The sequence below is a fragment of the Rhinolophus sinicus genome, linkage group LG03 (assembly GCF_036562045.2).
Source record: "Rhinolophus sinicus isolate RSC01 linkage group LG03, ASM3656204v1, whole genome shotgun sequence".
Taxonomy (NCBI): domain Eukaryota; kingdom Metazoa; phylum Chordata; class Mammalia; order Chiroptera; family Rhinolophidae; genus Rhinolophus; species Rhinolophus sinicus.
In genome coordinates this window covers 54,017,772-54,037,048 of record NC_133753.1, presented here as the reverse complement: position 1 = coordinate 54,037,048, position 19,277 = coordinate 54,017,772, and the positions used below count along the sequence as shown (strand labels likewise).

The 19,277-nt window shown below is 35.4% G+C and overlaps 1 protein-coding gene across 3 annotated transcripts in view; it reads left to right on the top strand.

The window, feature by feature from the left end:
* UNC13C (unc-13 homolog C) overlaps nt 1-19,277 on the top strand; it is a 504,352-nt gene that overhangs the window by 402,646 nt on the left and 82,429 nt on the right. For 2 of the 3 annotated variants that reach the window (XM_074327725.1, XM_074327724.1), the window contains exons 22-24: nt 6,258-6,335; nt 10,720-10,797; nt 11,362-11,391. In XM_074327725.1, coding sequence (XP_074183826.1) covers nt 6,258-6,335; nt 10,720-10,797; nt 11,362-11,391 — 186 coding nt within the window. The remainder of the gene's footprint in view (nt 1-6,257; nt 6,336-10,719; nt 10,798-11,361; nt 11,392-19,277) is intronic. The other variant, XM_074327726.1, reaches the window with a different exon arrangement.

Below are 19,277 nucleotides of genomic sequence, written 5' to 3'. Positions count from 1 at the left end.
AGTGAAACACTATAATCGGGGCATCTCAGAAAATAGACAGACAGACACCATGTTTGGTTTCTTCAGAGGCTTCTCTAGGCTTCAGATGGCAGCCTTCTTACTGTGTCCTCATGTCCTCACGTAGTCTTTCCTCTGTGCATGTGCACCCCTGGTGTTTCTATATGTGTCCAAGTTTCCTCTTTTTATAAAGACACCAGGCAGATTGGATGAGGGCCCACATGAATGGCCTCATTTTAGTTGAATCCTCTTGAAAGACCCTATCTCCAAATACAGTCATTCTGAGATATTAGGGGTTAGGGTTGCAACATATGAATTTTGAGGGGACACAATTCAGACCCTAAAACACGTATACCTTTAACCTGCTACTGCTTTTAACTGCAGACACAAACACAAAGGTATATAACTTCATTTGCATTATCACAAAAAGTCTAAATTTGAGGTCCTTAAGGAATAGGAGGCTTGAGCCTGACACTGTCATTGGCTCTGGCTCTTAGAAGAGTTTATACCTGGTTCACTGACAGCATGTTTATTAGGATAAGGATTAGGAGACAGCCTCTTTATTAACTGTGGTAGGATAGTTTATGCTGAGTAACAAGTAAATCAAGAAAAGCTGTGATTTGACACAAAGATTTACTTCCTGTTCACACAACATCAGATACAGGGTGGATGACCCTGTAGGGGAGAACTTGTCAAAGATAAACACAGGCAGATACTAGTTAAAATGGTGAAAACAGGTTTTAATCAGTAATATACTATTGCGATAGTAAATAACCCAGAGTGAACTGGACTCAACTTTGATTTGTACAGAGGTCCCGGGACATTTTAATGGAAGAATGAGGGAGAACGGATTGGGGCACGTGGGAGCTCAGTAGAGTCAGAGAAATGAAAAATTACAAAAAGCAAGAAGAGGCTGTTGGTTCATGAAACTCACCTGGGTTTGCTCCCTCGTGGAGTTAGGCTCCTACTCTCCCCCAGAGTCTGGGAGATAAGGGCCCATCTTCAGGTGTTGGATGGAATGAACTATAAATTCTTTTAACAGCCTTGAGTTTTTGTAGGCACTTTAAGTGGGGCTAGGGTTGTGGCTTTGAGTGTTAGAAACTATGTTAGTGTTTGTTCAAGTCTTTACAGGCCAATGTTGAGGCCTAGTTGACAAGAGGGCTTGGAGAAGTCTGGCTAGAGTTTGGTCAAGGAGAGAATCTTCCTCGCCCTCCACCATGCTATGACTCAGGGGTTCTAGCCTGAGCGGTCCCAAGAAAGAGAAAGCATAGGATTCCTAGAGGACGGATGGAACTACTATTGGAAAGTTAGACCCACATTGAGGAGTCTTGAAGAACAGCAAAATGGCTGAACTTCTTTCAGATAATGGGGAGTTAATGAAGGCTTTTAGGCAGACAAGCTGTCAGCCTAAACTGTATTACATTATTTATCTGCTATGAAATATATTGAACTCCAGTCTTTATATCTAAAGCAACCTCCCACTTTTAAAGATAATTGCTAAAATGATTTATTGGGATAATTCCTAGAGGGGACTTTCTTGGTAGCAGCTGATTTCAATTTCCCACTAAAGTGTACTCTGCAGCTACTCTGCAGGAGAATCATTCTAAAAGTTCTCTAAGCCTTCTAAACTAACAGCTGCATATTGGGTCACTTTCAAGAAAAGAATGAAATGGGGTCATTAGGGATAGCATTTAAAAAAGTATGTTACATGCTATTCTTGGAACTGTAAGACTTGTAGTATATTTTACATCAGATGAGAATGTAAAATACTCGCAGAGTTAATATATTTAGTAACATACTATTAGGTTGGTGCAAAAGTAATTGCGGTTTTTGCAGTTATTTTTAACCTTTTAAACCACAATTACTTTTGCACCAACCTAATATTATAATTGCACATGGTATTAGAAAAATAACTAAAATTCACCCTCAAAATAGTGGCAAGTTATATAAGGTGTAGATATGGAAGCACTGAGAGAGAGAAAGAAGAAAGCTGAACTGGAACTTTTAGGCCTCGGGCTCCAGTCCATCCTGCTCCTCTTAGTAGCTCTGACCTTTCTCCAGCTGTAAAGCTAAACCTAGCCATGCTGAAATCAAATGACTCAAGGGAAGCACAAAGGGGTAGAGGTCACAAAGAGGGTTGTATGAGATTTACATTCAGGAAACACATCCTCTAAAGCAAAAAGAAAAGAATTAGGCTCCACGTGTCACTGAGGAAATGTGAGCTTTTATTACAAAAAGTAATTTCAATTAAGTAAAACATTTTAATCCATGGGAATTCAATACTACCCCATTATTATCATAAGGAAATAATTAAAAAACAATTAAAAACATTTTCTAGGAAAGTAGAAATTGATAACTTTTATTGAAAAAATAAATTATATTTTATGGGAATAATTTTTAAAATCATTAAAATAAAAATGGCACTTTGTGGTTAATTAGCTATTTCACAGTAACTTCAGACTCTCAGAGTTCGTTTTATGTCATTAGATGTGATCATCAATCTTGAAAACCTTAGCCTTCTTGGGATTGATTATGACGCTTATATCAAAATATACTGAAATTATATTCTGTTTCTGGGACTTACACTGATTTAAACCATCCCCTGGAGAGAAGACATATTAATGATGTCTGCAGACATTTCAGAATAGTTAGCATTCTAAAATGGACCGTAACGAGATTATTTGTTTTTACTAAATCATATATAAGACTGAACAAGATCCCAAACAAAAGCTTCAGATTTCACAGCAGTACATCCAGGAACTGTGATGAGTGGTAACATGGGCACATGTGTATGCAGTGAATTTTCCATGGCTATACTGCTGCTCTTGGCAAGTGTGGGTACTTTAATGAAAAAGAGAGAAAGATGAAGTAATGATATCTTCGGTACTACTTAAAACTTAATAAATATTAATTGACTCCTGGCTATGAGTCTGGCTGTTTGCCAGGTGCTAAAGGAGATACTATGGTGAAAGAGGCACAATAGTCCTTGTTCTCTGGGAACCTAAAACTAATAATGACAATTCGTTCAGCACCACCTAATATTAATCATTTTACATATATTGTCTGATTTACTCTTCACAACAGCCTCAGTGACATAGATACTATTATTTCCCTATCTTTTCAAATTACAAACAAGCTCAAAAAGTTTAAATAACTGAAACAAGGCACCCACCTAGTAATGGTAGGGATGGAATGCTTTTAAGCACCAAGTTATATTACCTCTGAATTCTGGTGTTTGAGAAATCAATTGGAAAGTCAGAGAGCAGAATCTCAGCATTTATTTTTACCCTTTGGGTCAAACCTAGGCATCCATGGGAGGGTTCTGTTTTTGGTGAATCCATTAAAATACACTGTTAGAAAACACTGAAGTGACATTTCTAAAGTCCCTTAAGAGATACTGCACAGTCTTCTTGTCCTCTCTGCATTGCTCTAATGCTGTATGTTCCATGCCTAAAATGCGACTGCAAAGAAGGATTTTGGACCAGGGTTTTTAACCTACTGACTATAAGAGTAATACCCTAGGTGAACCTACTGGTAGTATTAACAGGCTATTCCTACTAGTGTGGCATTAGCTCAAGAGATCGTAATGACTTTGATTAATTGATGGCCATCCTACTCAATTGTACCAGAAGCTGTACGTCAAATCAGAGCATACTGAGGCTGCAAAATATTTTGGTCATCCTATCTGATCCTTTAAATACAGAAGGAGCCCTCCCTTCACTGCCAGCATCCCATTAAAATTTCATTTTATTTAATCTGGAGCTGTTCACTTCCTTTGCTGCATCCATAAAAGAACTGTCTATACCGCATGACTACCTCTTCATTTAAACTGTGTTTTGTTATAGAACATGATGCAAACAGCCCCCACTAGGCTATCTGTTGTGTCTCTCTTTTTATGTTGTCACCACTTCTGAACGCTGACAGTCCCCCAAAGACAAAGTTATGATCTAAGTCCACACACTCAGCAGTCCTGCCTTCCAGGCCAAGCTAGATACCCCTTCTATCAACAAGTTCTCTCTAAAGAGTTTCCTCCACCCTACTGTTCATTAGTTAGGACAATGGTTCTTAAACTTCGGCTTGCATCAGTATCACCTAGAGGCTTTTTAAATCATACATTGCACAGACCAAACCCCAGAATTGCTGACTCTATCATCGGAGATAAAATCAGAGAATTTGCATTTCCAACAAGTTGCCAGGTGATGCTTACGTTGCTGCTGGAGACGTGACTTAGATAGACATATCTTAAGTAACTACTTACTAGTATTAATTAAAGAACTAATGTCTGATCGTGATTTGCCTTGTTGAATAAATTACAGTGAAATTGAAGTTGCTCCTAAAATGTACATGTACACTTTCATTAAGGTATACTTTGTATATTAGTAAAGAAATAGATGTTATTACAGCCAGTGTACCCACAACTCTCATGGGCACAAGCCTTAGAGCACATCGGACATGACTGAGCACTTTTCCTTACCCACACCCATGCTAACTTGCTATAAACACTGGCATTTGTAGGCTCCCGAGTGTGAGATCTTAGGCTCAGTGGTCTTCTAGCAGGAATGCGATGGAGCAGGGTTTTCCTATGAAGTAGAATCAAGCGTTAGACCCTGGGGGATACCTTGAATGTGTGGATGTCTGGTCCCTGCCCAGACTTTATCTTGAACAAGTGATAATGTAGAAGTTGCAACAAGCTCCTAAAGTCAGGCTTTTGTTTGTTTTGTTTTTTTGCAATTTAGTGAAATGATTCCTACAATTTACACTGTCATTAGAACCTATACATTAAGAGTAGCATTCCTATGCATGAGTGAATTAGTACTCCTTAGGTAAGTCCCAATGTAATTTTCAGCGTTTGTCTAAAGTGAAATGTGAACTGCTGCATTTGAAAGATACTGCAGTCTGCAGTCTGATCAGCCATCTGTTTTCTTAGATTTATTGGTCTGCTGCTTGATAAGATTTTATATAGTCCATGGCTGATTTTCTATTTAAGTGACACATACTATCCTTTTACTTTGTACTTCCCCAAAGTATTGATTTTCTTTCTGCATGTCATCCCTAATTTCAGGTTTTCATTATAACCTTAAAAGTCCGTAAAACAAGTTCATAGTCGTATTGGGTGAATTCAAGTTTGTAGATTAAATATCTTGCTTTCTGTTTAACTCCTTGGAGTGTCTCTCCAAATTGATATTAAGCCATAAAGAAAATTCAGATGAATACATTATATAAGAAAGAAAAATAAAAGCTTTTTTTGTCATTTTTCCATAAAAAGGGATGGCATATATCTCCTGTTATTGTTGCTTTTTCTCTTCTAAGAAAACCACATCCACATTTAGCTTAGGATAATTAAAGCTATATAAGTAAAAGCAGCAGGATACAAACTCATCAATACATTTTTAAGTAATTGAAATAAAATGTAACTAACAAAGTTTGTTCATTTCACTTGTTTTGCATGATTGAAGCAGAGGGCAGCCTTAGGCTCAGAAATAGTTATTAGATGCAAAAGAAAAATGTGAAATTAGGATGAAAAGAGCTAGAAGGGAAAAGATTAGGTAAGATTGTTTAGCAAATATAATGCATGAATAAATAACAGTAAATTGAAGGTAAACGTATTGAGATATTGTGATACCACAAAAGCTGAAGTTTTATGTTTTAAGAGGTGGTCTTTGATATTAATGATTAAGCCTCCTTATAGAAAATTATTGGAAATATTCATTGTTAAGTACATGTATGGGAATGCTCTGACCTCACTTGCAATGAGGTAGTTAGGAACATTGGAGGAAGTTGAGAAAATAACCACCACAAAGAAATTTGATATGGTGTAAGTGTGTGGAAGGTTAGGAACTAGAAACCGAGAGAGATGATTAAAGAAAAATAAGGTGTTATTTATTCAGGAAAAAGAGAGAGAGAGAGCATTAGGGGTCATTAGGTAATACGTATTCAAGCATCAAGGAAGCTGACACAAAATAGTATATATTCAGAATATTTAGTAAGGTTAGAAATAAAGAATTTCGTGATGGAGCATATTGTATTAAAATGGAATGGATCCATGTGAATATCTTCCAAATATACTCAAAAGTATGACAAATTGTCATCTAAATATAATAGTTTAATTGAAATCCTTCTTTTGGCAAGGGTGTAGATTTAATTACTGCTTATGAAAAGTTGAAAAAGAGTATGAAAGTGCCTGATTAGCATTAACCTCTGCAGTGTATATATAAAACTATGTACTTATTTGGATACATTTGACTTTTTTTTTCCCCTAGACTATCAATAAAGTACTGCTTCAGTATGCTGCAATTTTATCAAGTGATTTCAGTTCATACTGTGATAAGGAAAACGTGGTAAGTAAAAATGTCTCTACTTCAAGTATTCCTCAGTTGAGATGCACTTCTTCCAACTAATAAATAAGCGAGAGAAATTTTATTTCTGTTCTCATATAGGATGATAGAAAAGAGGTATCTCAAGAAGTTGTTTGAAAACTTCTCTAGTAGTCATGAACTGCTGACAGTACAGAATTCAAAAAAAGGTTGAAAGCATCTGTATGCCAGGCAACTTATGGTGTTCCATGACAATAAAGAACAAGACATAAATAATTGAAAACCCACATTATTATAAAACATTGGAGCCGAGAACTAGGGAGTTTTAAAGTTGTTTAGTGTTTACACCAACTGGTTTAGTTTTGTACCAATACTAAAATGAGTATAATTTGGTCTTTCAGTTTGCAAATGAATTGAGGATTGTTGATGTAAGAAATGATGGTGAATTTCTACTCTGAATTATTAACTCAGCCTTTGTTCTTTTAGATGATTGAGAATCTTTATAAAAACCAAACCCATATTGCAGTTTAATCAATAAAAAGTATAAAGAGAAGCAAGGTAAACTAAAGTGGTTTGAAATATAATATGTTATTTTATGGTGAAAGGTGAAATGTTTCTTATTCACCATATATAATATTAGAGAAATATGTTCATAAATTACAGGAATTTTAAAAAACCACTGAAACAAGGTATTAAAAAGTCAGTAAATTATTTTAAAGAGGAAAACCATTTCCTTCCTCAAAAAGCAGTAATACCAGGCAAGTTTAAAAGAGAATTCTAAAGAAAGCTGCTAGTCTTTTCCCTGACACCTCACTGACCTCTTGCTGACAGCTCATAAAGTAAGTCAGTCCTAATGGTTCTTGAGGGTCCCAGAAGATTCTTCTTTCTTTTAAATTAATATGCTGCCCAGGAATTGTATTAAAACTCTCATTATCTCAGCAGATATCTCTAATTGCCATTGATTACAAGTACTCTAATAGGCAAGAAAGAGTGTTTTTTGAAGTAGCATATTTGTAATTAAAGGATAATATATTTGAAAAGTAACATACTGAAAATCAAAACAGTGCCCGATAATTTCAGAAAAGATTCTGATTTTATTAGAAGATTTTGAAAGGTGGCTGTGAATTACAAAGACCAATTCCTGTCATTCCGAAAGGAAAACGACACTTAAAAGGCCCCTGCAGGCTTCCACTTGTGTTAATGTTCTAGAGTGTATTTTTTAATTTTAAAAACTGAGAAAAAAATTATAAATCAGTGTCATTGTATTCTCTGTTTTTTTCTGTATATTTTATACATTTAAAAATCAATTTTTTATAAAGCATAATAAAACAATCTTGCAAATATTACAGCAGAGGAACTTACTTTTCCTTTCCTGGATACTTTTCTCCCTAATTACTGATATCTCGACCAGTCTTAGAGTCTCACTCAAATGTCACATATCATTTTAGCTTTTCTTTTCCATGAAAGACTATCAGTTAGCTTCTTAGTTTGTGCTTTCAGCTGAGAAAAACTGAAGATGTACTTTTGTACATTTGTGTCTACATAATTATTGTTACAGATTTATTTCAATATCAAGAACATTGAAACTTACTATTTTTTCTTTTCACAGTATATGTATGCCAATATACCTATTTCATCTGCAAATTGAGTTAGATATTTTTAAAGAGACAGACATCTTTTATGAGATGATCATAACATTTGCTTTCTTGGGAGGTAAAATTAAAGACAACAGTTATATAAAATGTCTGTGGCAAATCGTTTTTTCTCTACTGTGACACTTTAAATAGGAAATGTATCAGAAGTTTTTTATCTATTTTCCCCACATTCCAAAATATAGCAAAGCAATACTATCTAAATCAAAATTACTTGATTTTAAATCTTTTTAAAAAATCTTTTTCAACTCAGAAACATACTTCAGTCATGCAGAAATGACCATAGTTTGAACAGAACTTTCATAGTCATTGTATTTTATGTTCCTATCTTTGTTCCAGATTTAGATCAAATGAAATGTATTGTCTCTTAGGGGAAAAGCCAAAATATAAAATAAAAAGATTGCGATTTGACTTCAGGCATAGATTATTTTATCTAAGTTAACTCATCAACAAATGATACTCTGAATGAGGTTAATGTTCTCTTTACTATGAGTGTTTGTTGTTTTTTTCTTTTACGATAGAGGTGTTTAAAGTAAAAGCTGTTTTTCATGATTAGGTTTAAGGTAGATTTGTGTAATTCAATGCTCGGCAATGTTCTGATAAATTGATTAAATAAAATTGAAATTTGAACATTTCAAGTTCAGGGAAAGCTTTATCCAAGAGGAAAGTCTCATATTGACTTTTATTTCCCTCTGGATGACTGCATCTCTTTTTTCTATGTAGCCTTACCTGGGGTCAGTAGCAGTCCATGCCAAGTGAGCCCAAGCGTTCACGTTCATTTTATTTCTTATTGGCTCTTTTCCATCAGAAATGATCATATTAATAAGGCTTGGAAGTTGAATTTTTATTTATAAAACTAGTACTAGAGTACTATTATATGTACAAAAGAAAGATAAGCTTGAATGTTAATATGAAATAAGCAAAGAAGACTCCACCCAGCTGACTTAGACCCACAGGGAGAAGGGAGATAATATCTTCCTCCCATGTAGTCTTCCTGTTTTTCATTAAGAGTCACCGTCTTATTTTGATCTTAGTTTCCTCCCCACTCTGAAAAAAAAAAAAAAAAAAAAAGAAGAAGAAGAAGAAGAAGAAGAAGAAGCTCCAAATAATAACCTATCCCCTAGTGGAAAAAACTCTGTTGGCTCAGTTGGCTCAGTTTGTTGACTTTACGTCTAGGTACTGAATCCCCTGGAAGTCTGACAACACATGCCATGCAAAGGACTAAGCTTAAGTGAAGTGGCTCTCAGTCATGCCAGGGGATCAGAATCATTTGTGGAATGTGCTTCAGATTTCTGAACAGCATCTGTGGGAGACAAATAGATACTTGTGTTTAAAAAATAAAATATTTAAGTGATTATAATCAAGGAAACAAGTTTAAAAATGTTTCATAAATCAAAGGATGTGGTCACTTTCAGAATCAAGTAGAAAGTCTGCAAAGTAATGAGGTTAAAACAATAATAAAATTTTACCAGTGATGAGAGCTAATACCTCTCAGATGTCCTCAGTCCTTTGCATGCCTCTCTCTGATTCATTATTGGCTTATTTCCCAGCAACTCAGAAGATACACCCATTTTCCTTTCTTTCCTGTTTTTCTTTCCCTTGATCTCCTGGCTCTTTAGAATCAGAATGCAACAAATATAAAATTATTCTAGAACTATACTGAATTTTACTTTCTAATTATAAATTAATTTCTACTATTCTAAAGTCTAGTCCTAGCATATAGTCCTTGAATCTTTATGCTATTGTTATATTTCTGCCTCCTTGGAAGCAATGAGTCAATAAACATTTTGTAAGCAAGTGTAAGGCTCTGTGTGGTACTCTGTGAGAAAGACAAAAAGTGAAAAAAGACATAGTAACATGGACAGTGCATTTAAGTTCAGCTAGTGAGAAAGTTAAAAGCAATTCAAATGCAAAGCAAAACAAATGTCAACTGAGTGGCAAAACGATACAATCTAGAAAAGAGAAGGCTGTAACCTGAATGATGGATATGATTCAAATAGGCAAAGAGGCTAAGTGAGGAGGCCACATGCTAAGCCAAGTCACAGCATCTAGAAAGTGCAGGTGTTTTGGAGGGAATAAACAGAGTTGAGAGTCAACGATAAAGCAGTAGATGGAGATGGGAAGAACCAGATAATGAAGGGTGTTGAATACCTACATGTGGACTTCATCTGTAGCCAAGGAGAATTTATTTAACGTTTTCTTTGTTGTTGTTGTTGTTGTTGTTAATTTCCTTGTATTTTTAAAAGTTCAGATGGTGTTTTGGTTTTTTAAAACAGTGAAATACCATAAAAATTTTAAATAATCTGTTTTTCTTATAATAAGTCTTTAAAAACAGAATTTGGTTAATTTCTAAGTGTAAAATGCCATGATGTTAAGAATAAAAGAAACTTTAGTAGTAAGTCTTCCATGGTTTATTGTCAAAGTATATTACTATATTTGATTCTTCAAAGTGGTCAGTATATTTTTCCCTGTCCATTCTTAACTGTTAAAATGCATAATCTTAAAGTAGCAAAATTACTCTATTTGCCAAATATACAAGGACTTCAGTGATAGTTGCATATATTACTATATGTAAGGTAAATTCATTAAATAATTTAGTGTATAAAGGATTCTCACACTTTTTAAATTAAACTTATTGAGGAGACTGTCATTAGTAAAATTATATAGGTTTCAAGCATACGTTTCTATAATACATCATCTATATATTGCATTGTGTGATCTCACACCTTTTTTGTTTTTGTTTGCTTTATTTAAAGCCCTGTATATTGATGAACAATATTCAACAATTGCGGGTCCAGTTGGAAAAAATGTTTGAATCCATGGGAGGGAAAGAGGTGGGTATGTTTTTAACGTCTCTAATGACCAAATACCTACTTAGAGATCATTAGCAGCATATCTATTTGGTAATGAAGATTTTATAATCATATTTTACATGGTTTATCTAAAGCAGAGGAAATGATAATAATCTAAAACCACATTAACAACTAAGTTGATTATTATGTCCACAACAGAATACTTTAGTAAATCTCTTAGCATGTGAATGGGAGGAGAGAGAGGGTCAATAGTATTTTGTACTGTATAGTATATATGTGTATATATATACACAATTGTGTATATATATATATATATATACATATACATATATATACACAATTAAATATGCATATGCTAATGATCTGTAAAGTTCCGCAAATTGCAGATTTTTTTTAACCATATTGTTCAATGTCAACTTGATATCAATGTTTGTTCTGAAATGTGTCTTGTGGCGCTGGTGGTTTTTGATATGTTGGTGATTTATTGTTCACATCTAAAAATGTCTATCAAAAATGTCTTGTATGCTGTGTCTGTAATGTGTCGTGTCTTTGTCCAATGTCTTTGACTTGCAATTCCATGAGCAGAAGAAGGAAGGAGAAAGATTCTTTTATGAGGTTTGTGATAGTTAGCATCTGATCGTTTACCTGGCTGATTTCGCCCCTAAACCTAACGACCATTGCACTTCCCACTTATTCTCATTTGCTTGTTTGGATTAGGCAAACATTGCAATACTAGCTACGCACCTGCCTCCTCCTGCTGCCACAGCCTTTCCTCTCACAAACCAACGTGAGCATCCGGGAATTAAGGACTAGAGATGGTGCTGAGAGGGAAGCTCATGCGGCTGGCATTCTCCCACCATCACCCCCTCCATAAAACAATCCCAAAGGTGGCTAGCATATGGGGCTATATCTATTTTAGGTTTTATTTCCATTATTTCTTACTGTGATAAGACTCTGAGACATATGTAAAACTAGGTTGGATTTCAGAGCAAAGATCCCTTTTATAAGGCCAAAAGTGCTTCTTTTGAGATTGGGCCTCTTCACATGTGAGGTTGACCTGAAGGAGACATTTATACATTTTCCCCCGATGTCTTTTTCGTCATCCTCACACCTCAGTCTTTTGAAAGATGAACTTGCTATTTAGCATCCTACAAATGAGCAGTACGAGGATGCACGTGCGTAGGTACAATACTTCAAAAATGTACTTCCATGAGCTGTGCGGCCACTGCAGCCACAGTCTAGTTTGAATACAATAAAGCTCCATTCCCCAAAGTGTCTTACTGGTTTTGCACCGTTTGAGAGCATCAATCTCATTTTTAAGGTTCTTTCGCTGAATTAGGTGAGAACAAGCAATTGGGGATCATAAGTGGAGATTCCCTTTGATGTTTTATATTCAGACTTTAAGTCCACTTACTGTTTTTGAAAAGTAGTGAAGAAATTACTGATTTCTTGTGGGAAATTCTATCTCCTTTTAGTGGATTTTAAGGACCACAAATCATTTATGGATGACATTATATTTAAAATGCCACATTTCCAGAAATTTGTCCTAACGCTACTACTATGTTATTAGTCTTTGGGGTTGAACTCTAATGTGAGTGATATATCGCTAAGCTGCATTTTAACCAGTCAAATCATACTTGTACTTAAAAAGAAACTGTGTGGGCCAAGCCATCCACTAACCGGAAAAGTTGCAAGGTAGCTTGTTCACCAATCAAAAATGGATTCCTTATTTCAGATAAATCTCCAGCTTCAACTGTGTATGTTTCACATTATAAATGTGGTTGCAAATCAATGGCTATATCACAGAACTCTTCTTCTTACCAGAGAAAATTATGAAAATAGATATACTGAGCTTGGTGCCTTCTCCCTTTATAACTCTTGCAATATCAATTGCTAAACTCCTCACACATAAAATTTTAAAGGAAAATTCAAGTAAGTAAATGAATGTTTAGCCTCTAAGAGTGTAATTTGTTAGAGAGACAGCATGGATCCTAGATCCTTTCTTTCCTACATTTAAATATTTTTCTTCCCCTCCTTCCCTCTCTTTACCCTTCTCCATGTTCTCTTGTACCCTTTCTATGCACATTTCTCTCCTTTTCAATTTTCATCTCTTGTCATCTGCTGCTGAGAAAAACCTTCAGGCAGGCCCAGTCAGCATTGCACAGGGGTTGATGAAATATCAGGAGGAAACAACACCTGAACCCAAGTCTGACTGTAACATACAGCCTCCCAGACAGAAAATAAGCTTTATTGTTAATACAGAATTATGTTAGAGTTGCTGGTTGCTACACTTAGCCACCTCTAAGTCACCAGAATCTCAAAATAATAGCAGAGCCTTTCCAATCCAGTTATCTATAAATGGCAGTATCTAAATGGGGTTCTTAACTCAGAGCTTTTATAAAGATGAAAAGGATTCTATTGAGAATGACAGAATTCATCTTTTTGATATGAAAAGTATATATGACACTTAAAATGGGCTTATTCCATGGCCTTTAAATGTAATACTAGTGTCAATTCCTAGTTTTTCTTCACAGTGGAACTGGTTATAAAACATTGACTGGTATTACAAAGGGAAACTTTCCAACATAGATCGTATCCTTCTTTTAGGAGTTATATCTTGTCCCCTACCATCTGTGCTAGGATGTGCATCTCTTGCTACAAAGATCTAATTAGCAAATGATTGCTTGTGTACTTGCTCAAAATAGTTTTGAATGCCATGTGTTTGTTAGTTGGCTTCTAACAACAGTGTTGCTTGCCTCTAATACTATCTGCACAATGCGCCATCTGCAGGCCTGGTTGCATGATGCTGTAGCTCTCAGTTGCTTTAACCCAACCCTGTTTGGGGCAGCTGCTCTTTCTTTGCAGGGTCAGTCTCTTTTACCTCTGGAAACAGAAAGAGTGTTTAAAACCTTGGTTGGTGGAACAATTCTCTCTTTGTATGGAATCCAAGATGGAAGCATTGCCTAACTGGATGACAACGTTGGGTTGATGCTATTGACAGTGGTTCCCAAAGCAGTCACATGAGCAGTGGCTGTTAACAATTGCATGAACAATACCCTGTGAGCCATGTGGGCACGTTCTTTTCCAATGCCCCATTTAGAAAAAAATTAAAAGGAAAAAGCAAACCACTAAGTTTCTTCTCCTATAAAATGATTTTCCAATACACTTCCCTGCATACAAATTAAGAGTATCTTTTGGCATAACAACTCTGATTACACTAGAAAATTTCAAAAAAGAAGAAAAAGAAAAATGTCACACAAACCCTGAAGCAAAAGTCACCTTTAGGAATGAGGCCCAGAGCCTGTTTATTGAAAAGCATGCCAAGTGATTTTTTTATGTGCATACAGTTTTGGGAATCACTATGCTAAAACGGATAAAATAGCCAACCCATGGTATGGACTGACCGGAGGTAGAAATTACATTATTTATACCACAATCCCCATACTGTATTACCTGTCCCTTTATAATACAATAACAAAAAAATAATTATCAGGATGCCAGCTAATCATTTTCATTCATTGGTGAATAATTGTATTATTATCCTATAAAAGTTCAAATAGCTCAAAAGTAAAACAGATATATTTTGGTTTATATTAATAGCTTACTTATTTCCTGAATATAATTTCAGTGCACATCAATTGCAAATAAACACCTACACTGCATTCATGTTTTTTCATAAACTCATATTGCTACAGCTTATGGAAAGGATTTAGTTGTGTTTCCTTGATCTGCAATGTAATTTGTACAAGTACATAAAAAGAAAATCACATAATCCAAAATTTAATTTCTTTTCAGGAAGTCATAATTTATTATGAAATGCTATAGAACTTGTAATCGACTTAGAAGAATTATAACTGTGCTGTGTAAGCAAAAGATGTATTACTCCTTCACAATATTGTGCTGATACAATCGTCTTGAATGGTAGAATCCATAATTTTCCTTAGGCCTGCTAATCTTTTGATAGCATTTCAAACTCTAGAAGTTAGCCATTATTAAGATATTTAGAGGAAATAAGGGGATTTGTTTATATAGCTAAATTCTCTCATTCTGCTGACTACAAAGCAAACTAATTAGATACAACAATAGTGATATTTTTGATATCTCTCAAAAAGGATTGAATCCCTTGGCTCATCTCATTGTGGTAACCTTTCCTGAATGAGGCAAAGGAATCTGGAACATAACCCCACCTGTCCTAAAAATGTATATATTTTAATGAGCAACTTAATTATTCTTTCATTTCAGAGATGTATATCTCTATCACTTTTCATTTTTTAATGATGACTTTGATGTGTCTATTAGATACAGCATCTGACTACCCAAAAGCATATGCATGTAGCTGATTGAAATTCATCGTAAAATCTTTTAGACGGATGGACTCAGTCTTCAGCAAGGCAACCCTTGACCAGAGAGCACAGAAATTAACTTTTGTCATATTTTACTTAGCATTATCCTCTCAACTTTATACTTGCTGGGCAATAGGGAATTGAAGATCACTGCTTTAAAGGAAATAACACTGCATGTCAGTAGTGCTTGAACTTTAGCACATATCATAACACACACATTGCAGAATTCCATCCCCAGAATGTTTGATTCAATGGGTCTGGGTTGGGACCCGATGATTTGCATTTGTAACAAATTCCCAGTGATGCTGATGCTACTGGTCAGGGGATCACATTTTGAGAATCACTGCTCTTTGCTTTTAGAACAGCAACCAGGTAATTAGGAAATGGCTCCGAATATCCCTCGGTGTTTTCCAGGCACCAGTCCTAACTGACCTGTGTAATATGTTTTCAATCTTGAGAACACATGGGACTCAGTATGTTTGAATGGACCTTGAGACAGCATGCAATAGCGCAGGTAAATATTTGGATTAAATAATATAAGAGTCTCAAATTATACGTGTCCCATTTGCACTCATATACAAATACCCAACATTTCTTCTTTGACATTCTGGACTTATGCTTACATATAATATAAAATCTTATTAAAAGAGGTGGTATAGTTGTAAAGAGGCTGAGCTTTATGTTCAGGTTTCTGATCTGTCCCACCTTTTCTCCTTAACACAACTAGAGATATACTTCACTCGTTGATAATTAATGAGAATCAATCTGCTATTGGTATCTCTTTTTTCAACAATTGCATAGTAAAATTAGTAAAGTATTAGTCTTAGATGTTACTAGATAACAAACAATTTTAACTAGTTGTGTTCTGTCTTCCTTTTAGTTCTAAAATGTTTCCTAAACCAATTTGCAAAGTTCTTTCTATTTAACTGAAGTGTCTAGTGTTACCTGTATATATTTATTGTTCCTGTAGGGGACAGGAATTGAGATAAGAAATTTTTAAAAAATGTAAAAACAGATACCTTAGGCCTCAGGATCTTACAAGGAGTAAGATCTTTGAAAACAACAGCTAGAACAGAGATCTCTTTAGCACCTGTTGAAAGAGATATTTAGAAGCCAAATGTTCCATCCTGCCTGGACCGCTTTAAGCATTTTTCCCCCTCTGGGTTGACCACTTCATGAAAAACAGGCTAGAGTACACTGAACATGGAGACAGAATTTACTCCTTTATTAGCCCATTCAATACATTTATTTACTGAACACCTATTATGAGCTATACATTTTATTAGGTAACAGAGATACAATAATTACTAAGATGAAGACCCCACCCTCAGAGAACTCCAAGTTCATCAGGGAGCCAAAACAATTAAAAAGGGAAGGTTTGTGGGGGGAAACCTCCAATACTTTCTAAACTTGAAAATCTACTTCAAATGAAAGTTGTCCTTCTTGTACCTTATGCCACAACAATTCGAAGAATAAACGCAAACCCTTATCCTCTTACTCTGTAAATAAAGCTCAAAGGTGAGGTGTCATTTGGCTGAATGACAGTTTATTTGGTTTCATGACAGCAGATAACCAGAAGCACAGAATGCTTGACGTGCTAAGCTTTTATTTTGGCAGCACACAGATACTGCCTTGTTTCTTTCTCCTCCCAACCATCTCTGCAATTAAAGAAATTGAACTTAATAGAAAATTAAGAGAATAATGAGGGCCAGGAGGGCAAATTGCATCGAGGTGGTTTAATAAATATGATTAAGACTCTAGCACTACTACCACACAAAGTTCAGCAAACTGCTAAGCTTGTGAAATTAAGAAAAGGGAGGCTGCGGGATCGGGGTGAGCGACCCATGTCAAAATGAAATACTGACCCAGGCAGGTGCCACTTGTTAACCCCAATCCCTAGAGGGGTCCAGAGAGCTCAGAGGGTCACTCTTGCACTGAGTAAAAGTCTCTTTTTAAACTAATCTCTCTCTGAATCTTAAGAAAGCATGAGAGAATGCAAGCGACAGCCAGAAGGGAGAGAAATAGTTTTACTTTAACTGCCATATTCTATCTGAGACCTATTTTGTCTTATTATCCCCTTTGCTTGTTTACACCTGCCTTAACAAACCACAGATCAACGCAGAAACTGGTAAAACTGACTTCTTCAACCCAGCCTATCCTCCCTCTTCTCCTACTTGGCAGAGTGGAACATATATTTTGTGTCTCGTTTCTTCTATTCCTGACTTATCCCTACTCTGTGTAGTTTCACTTAGCCAACTAATGTATGGAGTTCATAAGCCCGAAGTTCCTTCCCAGTCAAGTTATCGTATTTGTTTGTATGTTTTTAATGACTATTTTTGGAAGAAATTTTCTTAAAATAATATAGCTTTTTAGAATGCTGTTTTTTAATACTCATGTGATCTCAAAATACGTCATGTGGCACGGGACATTATCTAAGCCTGGGTTTTCCCCACCTATGAAAAAGAGGGAGTTGAACTATGATTTCTGAAGTTGACTTTTGCTCTAAAATCCTGTGGTTATACAGAAAAGAACCTTGTTAGCAATCCGTAGTGTGATAGTGTGTGTTTTCTGTGAGAAAGAAAAAAATGTTAAAGAGAAAACAATGTCATGTCACTCACATGAGGTTTGAAGATAATGTTTTGTTAAAGTTCAGAGAAATGGAAATAGAAAAATTCATAATTTCTTATATATTCATTAACTCAAAACTACATTGAATGAATTATAAAAGATATTGAATGAAATATGAAAGATAAGGCAATTTTTTAGCTGTCTAAGCTGAAGAACATAACAACATATCTCAAAGGCATTTGGTTGATTTGAAATGCAATGACAGTTGGATTTACTGCATGCTATCTTTAATTAGGATGAGAGACAGCTACTGAAGTTCTTCACTTTCTGAAACCGAGAAGTTAGAAGCATGAATTTATAGAACTGAAACCTCTACTATAACAGTTCATTCAACCTGAATGGCATAGGAAAATTCCATAGTCTGTCCATGAAAATGATCTTGAAAGTTCTTGGGGGAAGGTTTCCCCTCAAGGAATAAAAACAGAAACAAAAAACAGGGCAGCTTTGGTAGAGCGGGGGCGTGTTGTTTGCAGTAGAGAGGACCATGTATTCTTTTATTTCTGACACCGCATGATCCATGCTGAACATTGTAGCTCTACAAAGTAATTTAGGGCATTTTGAGGAACGTAACCTGCTGCTAGATTCACTAGGGAATTTTCACTGATTTCTCAATCATATATTTTTAAAAAGTTGAGCCAGGTATTTTAGGATGAATAAGTTTTTGGTCAAAGAGAAGGGTTGGATAGAAGTGATCTTTTCAAAATAAAACAAATAGCAAGAGCTCAGACAAGACTGTAAGAAATTTTTGGAAGTACTTCCCTCGTTGAAATCCATTGGGAGTGGAGAGGGAAAGGGTTAGCAGGCACCGTTATCATATTTGAGCTTCATTAAAACAACTCTAAGAACAGTTAGGATGGAATAGAAGAGGGAAAACAGGTACAAGAACACAACTTGGAAATGATTGTAGTATAATCTGGATGAGGAAAATCCTCCATCAGAAAATGAGGATAGGTTAGATGAAGAAAACATTTCAGAGATATTGTCAGTCATATCTGGTATCAAAGTGAATGTGGAAAGGAGAGACAGAGGAGTCAAAGATGACTTTCACAGTTCTGCCTTAAGCAATTGTATGCTGTCAATCAAATCAGAGACAATCAGAATACAAATAAGTGAAGGATAGGCAGGTAATAAGTTCCCTCATTGATATGTTGAGCTTGACGTCATCAAAGTCTTGGTTAGTCGGCACATGGCAATATAGACATGATGCTCAGGCATCCTGGTAAAGGTGTAGATAATAGATTTGGGGGGTCATTAGCATAGAGGTGGTAGTTGATGCCATACTGTGTTTCCCCGAAAATAAGACCTAGCCAGACAATCAGCTCGAATGCATCGTTTGGAGCAAAAATTAATATAAGATCCAGTATTATATTATATTATATTATATTATATTATATTATATTATATTATATTATATTATATTATATATTATATTAAGACCCAGTCCTATATTATAGTAAAATAAGATGAGGTCTTATATTAATTTTTGCTCCAAAAGACGCATTAGAGCTGATTGTCCAGCTGGGTCTTATT